Raw genomic sequence first — 8,393 nt, forward strand, 5'->3', positions numbered from 1 at the left:
AAAAGCAAATGCAGTAATGTTTATGTAATACAAATTCTCCCTCAACAAAGCATTTGAAGTTAATCTAAATCAAACATATATGATAATTTTTCTTAACTAATGTGAGCACACTTCCTATGTGTCTGCTAAATCACTTGAAAGTGGGCAATCCAATGTATCTATTATGCCAATGAGTTGCTTACAATAAAAGCTTGCAAGTGATGCTACACTTACCTGCCTATATCGTAACTGACATTTAAGGTTTTCCTTTGTGCTCGTAAGGTTGTCTTAGCTTACTAATTTTACCCTTGCCTTGTTCCAAAAAACTTAACGAATAATATTATATGATGTTCTTCTCTAACATAAGTAACGATCTTGACAAGTTTAGAAAATGCCCACACATTAATTGTCTTATCTCCGATCTTCAGAGTTGTATGAATTCGACAAAACCAAAACAACTATTTATTGCCACTTTGGCATTGCCTTGGATTGTGCTAAGAAATCTAGTTTTCTTTGAAAATGGTGTATTTTAGAGGGGTTTGGAGTGAAAGGTGAAAAAATGGTGAGATGATGTTTGATTATGAGAAACATGATTATATATAGGAGTATTTTGAATTATATAATCTGAAGTGAGTTTTTTCGAAAGAAAAAAAAAGTTGAATTGCAAGAGGAGGGGATTGAAAGGGAAGAACATACATTTAGAATTTTATAATTCGAAAAACGTTAAATACGCTTTAGATTATAAAATCCAAACGAGGGTAAAATGAGTGAAACAAAGAATGCGCGAGAAAGACAGAGGGGAAAAAAATTGTCACACACAATAACTTCAACGTTAAAATTTTAAATCTAATTTGACTTCAATAATTTGTTACTAGATTTGATTGTGTAAGACGGAAGATAATCTCTCAAAGAAAATAATAATAATAATAATAATAATAATAATAATAATAATAAATGGTCTACATGTATTTTGTTAAGGAAGTATAAAATGAGAGTTGTGTTTAGAATAATATTTTTTAAACTTTTAAAATGTTTGTTGGGAGCTTTGAGAGTTCATGTTTAATTTTAAAGGTATTTGTTAAGGAAGTATAAGAAGAAAATTGTTTTAAAATAATATTTTTTTTCAACTTTTAAAACGTCTGGGAGTTTTGGTAGATCATGTTCCTTCTTACATTTATTTAACTTGAGAAACATCTTGGCTTTATCATGTTTGATTAAAATAAGAGCAATGTTATATATTAAGAAATTTTTGCCAAGGGAAATGCTGGATTTAGTGAGAATTCCTTTCCCGATACTTTCATGACATGAGGTGGGGTGTTATAGTTGGCTATTTAACATCATCCTTCCATGTTTTCCGCCAAGTTCAACGAGTCAAACATTTCAACGTTAAAAGCTTTCACCGCTCGTGATGTTTTCGGGGTTAAAATTACGCTGTATATAGCAGTCATGTTTTGCTAATGAACTTGATTCAAATTATGGATGAGTTTTTAAGAATTATTTTTTTTAAATGAAGTTTTTAAGAATCATTAATGATGTGTTATATCCAATTTAAGTACTGGAATTTCATGATTTTGAACAATCAAGTGTCACAAGTGAGTCCATTGTTCGTAAAAATAAAGTGTGTTCATTGATTTTTTCTTTCCTACATTACCTACGAACCCAACACACAACTCATTGACGATTGAATTGACTTGGTTTGGTTTTAGCTTTAAAAATATGGATGGATTGGACACTCAACTCTAACTAAAGACAAACTAATATTTTAACGTTGAGTCAAATTTAGCATAACTTAGTTTGCGAATACTTTTACAACAATTAAAACTTTATCCTATGAAGTAAGGTCGGCTATATCAAATTACATTATAATGTTCTATCATAAGATATATTTTGATCTAGCTAATTAATCTATAATCTTTCTTGAAGATTGCTTTTTAGGCCCCCCCAATATCTCTTTAGGCCCCCTAAAAATACAAAAATAACCTTTATAATACATCCGGTAGTTACATACCGGTAGTGCATTTTAAATTTTCACATTTTACACCTTCGGTATGTACATACCAGAGGCACATTTACAAATTTTCGCGTTTATCGCATTATGTTATTTAAATGTACATGTTCTGCTATGTTGGAAAATTCACAAACTTTTGGTATGGTGCATAAAATTTATAGAAATAAAAGGATCAAACTTTTCATTGAATATGACAGAACTCTAAAAAAATTATGCAGAAACAATACGAGAGAGGAAGAAGCAAGGTTTACCTTCTAAATGATTGCAATTGAGTAAAGATTGACGCCATTTGTTCTATTAATTGTGATGAAAACACAACAAAAATTGGCCAAAAAACGCAAGGTATGGAACAATATTGAAGCTTAGAAAATAACTCTTAAAAAACGCAAGGTATGGAACAACGTGGGTGGAGTACGGTATATATATACCGGAGGTGTAATTGAGAAATCGCAAAATGAATGTTCCTCCAGAACATAACTACCGAATGCGATAAACGTGAAAATTTGTAAATGTGCCTCCAGTATGTACATACCGAAGGTGTAAAATGTGAAAATTTAAAATGCACTACCGGTATGTAACTACCGGATGTATTATAAAGGTTATTTTTGTATTTTTAGGGGGCCTAAAGAGATATTGGGGGGCCTAAAAAGCAATCTTCATCTTTCTTTAACAATGTTTCTTATAGTTTTTCAAGATCTAGAACTAACAATCTAACTATTTCGATATAGCTCATTAATCTCTAAACTCTTTTAATAGTATTTCTTATACTAGTTTTTAAGGTCTGAATTTAATAATCCGACTATCTTCCATATACTCTCTTTATCATTAAATCTAAAACTCTTCCCTCTATATATCCAAATCAACTAAATCTATTTTCCACGGTCTTTTGAAGAGTTGTAATTGTGAGTGTATATGCCTTGTGTAGACGGTAATTGAAGAGTTGTAATCAACGCCATATATATCAAGCTACTCCTCTAGTTGCAGCTTTGACCCGACAAGCATGTATCTACTTTCTGATGAAATGATATTGATGTCCCTCTTTTTCTTTACTTCTTTTTTTCTAGAGGGTAACCAAAGTCAGGAATAGCATTTCAGTCCCTCAAACGGACGTTTACTAGTTCCCTTCTTTCAGAATTTGGTATTGTTTTGTGTCAACCATCAAGTTTTCTATTCATTTTTGACAATCTCTTCCTCCTCCAAGTGCCAACATTTATATTGGACAGTGATTGATTCTATACGTCCCTCTTACGTATTCATGGCCAACTCGAAAGGTAATAGTTTACGTGTAAATTACTAGTTCACCATCAAAATTTTCTGGATTTACCTTTTGAAAGTTCATCTTTTCATATTTACTTTAACTTTTACGTTGTTACTTTAACTTTTCCGAATTATTTAAGGATTTTTAAATAGGTCAGTCAATGAATCAAATAATTGATAATTGGGTCCTTATTTTGTATCAATACTTATGGAACTAAATCCTTACAAAAAAATTATGGAACTATATATATTTAGAATCTGATCACTGAATTTTCAAATGATTTGTAATGAAGTCTCGCACTTTTAAATAATTTGTAATTGAATTTCTAAGTTCAAGAGCCTAAAGAAAAGAAAAAAGAAACTAATAACAAATCATATTTTAATGGAAATATATAATTTCCAACCATCGAAGAAAATCTTCATATGTGTCGGTGTTTGATTTTTCTGTTTACCATGTTATGGATACGAAATGTCTACCGTTATTTAGCTTGTTGCTAATCTACATTATAATATGTGAAAACATAATATGTGGACACACCAAAGTCACCACCGCAGCTGATTTTTTTTTTTTTTAGAGAACTGCAGTTGACTTTTTATCGAGGTCAAATACATTCATATAATAAAAAAATTGTGAAATCTAACTAGGTGTAATTTTTTAATGGGCACATTTGCAACATGTCAGATTTAAAATCACACAACAAAAAGTGTTGCGTCACTTGCCTCTCAATAAAAAAATAAAAAGTGTTGCTTCACTTTGTAATATAAAGTTTAAAGTAAACAATATTTTTGGAGGATATTTTTGAAGTAAACATTAGTTTTTTTGTCGCACTCTGAATACCCTTTCAAACTTTTGTTTTGGTAAAGTTAGAGAAGATATAAACTAATATATTTTTTTTTGTTGACAAAATATAAACTAATGTTATATAGTTAACATTAATAAAACAGACATCAAATCAACGACACCGCTCAACAAAAAATTAAAAAGTTTTGACAATCAAACCACAAGTATAGTCACTCACTCCTAAACGTCTAAGAAGTTGAATGCTTTATTTATAAAAATCATATGAAAACTCTTTAACTTTGGACGTAATCCGAGACCACACCAGAAGTTTAACTATGTCCAAAGTTGTAGATGTTGAATGATCATGTTGATCGAACACAACAAAATTAAGTTGCCTCCAAATTAATCAAATACATGCCATCCAAATCTCATTAAAACATCCATTCACTTTCTTACCATGAGAAACCAAGCATATGAATTGAGCCACATGATAACAACTAGAATTTGTCATTACAATACTAAAGCTAAACCAAGACAAAACTTTCAACCATAATTTTTCAAAAATTAGACACTAAAAAGATAAATGATTAGCCAATTCAATTAAATTACATTCAACAACGCACAAAGGTGATGCTAACTTTTACATCCCTCTAAGAAATAAATTACCTTTGTTGAAATCAAACTCTTCAAAATAATACCAGTCATAAGATAATATGATATATTTCTTCAAAACTAGAAATCATCTCATGATCTTCTTTAGCAGAGAACAAACCATCGAGGAACTTAAACCCCAAATTCAATTGTCCTCCACATTATCCTGCAAATAATGTTAGACAATAAAACCCTACACTCCTCCAAACAACTGAACCTCCCAAATAAATAAATTTATTCTCCAACTCCAACAACCTCCCTCTATACCATTACCTAACATCATACCCTTCACATAAACATTTTTCTTCAATGCTAAATTAAAAAACCTACTAAAGCATTCCTTTAATGCCTCCTCATCTAACAACGACACGTGCCAAAACAAAGTATTAGTACAATTTCCTATTTTCTTAGTAACATTATCCAAAAACCATCTCCCTCCATTCACCTCGTCACCTCTCTTAATAACTAATATATTTCCACCAAATATAATCCTTGCTTCCTCCCCACTTTTCCATCAAGAATCCAATATTTATGAATCAAAACTTGGCACCAAAATGCCTCCTTCAACCTCCTTAACCTCCGACCCCGTTTCCCCGGAAGGCAATATCATTCCTTAACCTATAAATATCTTTCAACTTAACATTTACAACATCCCAAAATATCATATTAAAGTAACAAAAAAGAAAAAACAGTATAACTAAAATAATGCATTCAATGCATTGAAATTTTGAAAAGCAACTTTTTCTATTTAAAATTTACTAATTTTTTTCCATTTTTGTATCCTTAACAAGACTCATCTTTAAATCATAAACCGTTGTTAATTTCAACTCTAAAATTATTATTTTGAAATAACCTCAAAATCCTTTTTTTACATTATCAAACCTCTTACGTTCCATTGGCTACAACTTTTTAAAATAAATTTTTACTGGTGTTTCATTTTTTTAGAGCCCGTTTGTTATAGCTTTTTTAAGAAAAAAATCATTTTTTTTAACAAAATAATCACTTTTAAGAATGTTGCATCCGTTTGTTACAACTTTTTAAAAAAACCAGAATCTAAAAAAAAATTTAAAAACAGCTTCAATTGAAAAGCTGTTATGAGCAGCTTCTCAAAAAATAGATTTTTTTTATAGGAGAGTGAAAATATGATTTAAAAGATTGAACTAACTTTGTAACGAAAAAAATCCCTTTTATATAGTTGTATCCAAACAAATTAAATTATTTGTTTAAAAAAAGTGATTTTTATTACGGTAAACAAACGCAAAATAGATTCTGATTTTTTATAAAATCTCTAAACTATAATCTCTAAATTATTTTAGACAAAATTACACTTTTAGTCCCTTAACTTAATTTCAAGTAACAATTTGGTCCTTTATCTTTTTTTCATTTCAATTTGGTCCTGTTTGTCCATTTTCATATATATTTTCAAGCTTCAAATTAAATATTCTTATGCAAACATAGACAAGGATCATAGATTTGAAGACTGAAAGACCATAAGAAAATAAAATCATGAATTTTAAGCTTAAAAATTCATATTTAAATGGATCAAAAGGACAAAATTGAAATGAAAAAAAGATAAAGGACTAAATTATTACCTAAAATAAAGTTAAGGGACTAAAAGTGTAATTTTGCCATTATTTTATGTCAAAATCACTTTTATTTTAATCCGTCATAACTTTTTAAAAGAGAAAATTTTAAAGGAAGTTTCAAATTAAAATTTGGTTTAAAAAGCTTCTCAACAGCTACAACTTTTTTGGATAGTAAAATTTTAAAAAATGCTTAAAATGAGAAGATATTTTGAATTACTTCTCGTAAAAATTAATTTTGAGAGATATCTTTTTGAAAAGTATGTGATTTTGATTATGTTAATCTCCAAAAATGAAAAAAATATGCGTCCAACAACAGTCCGATGAACAACTTCCCAACAATTACGAGGACAATGAGTTTTTGTAGGAAAAAGTTTGACAATCCAACTAGACCAATGTGATTTTCTGATTTTTAAAGATCTTTCCAATACTATTCAAATTCAAACAACAAAAATAAAAATGAAAAGTCCATAATTACCAAAACATAAAATAGGAAGGCCCCCACCATACAACGCGTTTAATAATTAATAATTTGGCGAAGATTTGACAAAGATATTTTTCTATTTTTCTTCTAATTTGTTACCTCATGACAGTGCCAGCTTCCACAATCATTCTTTTCCCTTCCAAACACACTTGCTATAAATTCCTCTATTTCCCAATATAACTTCACAACACAAACCTCGTTTTCGTTTTCACACATGGTTTCTTCTTTTGTCACATGTCTCAAACCTTTTACGTTCCTCAATCTTGTTTCATAGTAACTTTTGATATTCATTCCCAACCTAAACTTCAATTAGTCCTCTCTTACCACCTTCCCATAATTTGAGATCCGTTTATTTCGTTACATAAACAAATCTCATAGAAAATATTTCCCAAAAATTCTATTGACAAAATCAACACAACCCTTTTCTTTCTTATTCGTTGTCGCAAACTTTTTGTGCCAATTAATCGCAATGGGTGTGAAAGGTTTCGTCGAAGGAGGCATAGCTTCCATCATTGCAGGGTGTTCAACACACCCTCTTGATCTCATCAAGGTTCGAATGCAGCTTCAAGGAGAGAATGCTCCTACAACCAATATCCGACCAGCATTAGCTTTCCAACCCGGTTCGGTTCATCGGTCACCAGCGGTGACGGCCCAACCGCCCCGTGTTGGGCCGATCGCCGTTGGTGTTAAGCTAGTCCAACAAGAAGGTGTAGCAGCACTTTTCTCCGGTGTCTCTGCCACCGTTCTCCGGCAGTGTCTCTATTCCACCACTCGTATGGGACTCTATGATATGATGAAGAAAAAATGGTCTGATCCTATCTCCGGTACTTTGCCGTTGACAAGCAAGATTGGAGCGGGGCTGCTAGCCGGTGGGATTGGCGCGGCTGTCGGGAATCCGGCTGATGTGGCAATGGTTAGGATGCAGGCCGATGGAAGACTTCCATCGGCCCAAAGAAGAAACTATAAATCTGTCGTCGACGCCATCTCCAGGATGGCGAAAGACGAGGGAGTTACTAGCCTATGGCGCGGTTCATCTCTGACAGTGAACCGCGCCATGTTGGTTACCGCATCACAGCTGGCATCCTATGATGAGTTTAAGGAAAAGATTTTGAAAAATGGTTGGATGAAGGATGGGCTTGGGACCCATGTGGTAGCGAGTTTTTCGGCAGGTTTTGTGGCCGCGGTTGCATCGAATCCAGTGGATGTGATTAAGACTAGGGTGATGAATATGAAGGTGGAGGCTGGATCGCCTCCACCTTACTCCGGTGCCATTGATTGTGCTTTGAAGACTATTCGTGCTGAGGGTCCTATGGCTCTTTATAAGGGTTTTATTCCTACAATTACAAGGCAGGGACCGTTTACCGTTGTGTTGTTTGTTACATTGGAACAGGTTCGTAAGTTGCTTAAGGATTTCTAAGGTAGATGCATGATGATGAAGAATTATGTTTCGAACAACCTTAATAATGCTCTTTTTAGTCAGATTTTTATTTTTAGATTTAATTATGGTTATAATATAATGTTATTTAGTTTAGTGATTCCAATAGTGTGTTACCGATTGTGATTGAATTCTGTACCAAGAATTGGTGCTTAGAATTTGGATTATGAGAAATTATTACTATAGTTTTTAATTTTTAATCTTGAGATTCTAAA

At 31.9% G+C, this 8,393-nt stretch overlaps 1 protein-coding gene across 1 annotated transcript; it reads left to right on the forward strand.

Moving 5' to 3' along the window:
• The first annotated feature begins 6,885 nt into the window (after positions 1-6,885).
• LOC11441517 (mitochondrial uncoupling protein 5) lies at positions 6,886-8,393 on the forward strand. The gene has a single exon (XM_003628854.4). The coding sequence runs from the start codon at positions 7,213-7,215 to the stop codon at positions 8,158-8,160; it is 948 nt and encodes a 315-aa protein (XP_003628902.1). The 5' UTR covers positions 6,886-7,212; the 3' UTR covers positions 8,161-8,393.

Source organism: Medicago truncatula, chromosome 8, assembly GCF_003473485.1.
Source record: "Medicago truncatula cultivar Jemalong A17 chromosome 8, MtrunA17r5.0-ANR, whole genome shotgun sequence".
NCBI lineage: Eukaryota > Viridiplantae > Streptophyta > Magnoliopsida > Fabales > Fabaceae > Medicago > Medicago truncatula.

Excerpts from the sequence above, each read along its gene's own strand:
- LOC11441517 (XM_003628854.4), top strand. The coding sequence starts at position 7,213 with ATGGGTGTGAAAGGTTTCGTCGAAGGAGGCATAGCTTCCATCATTGCA.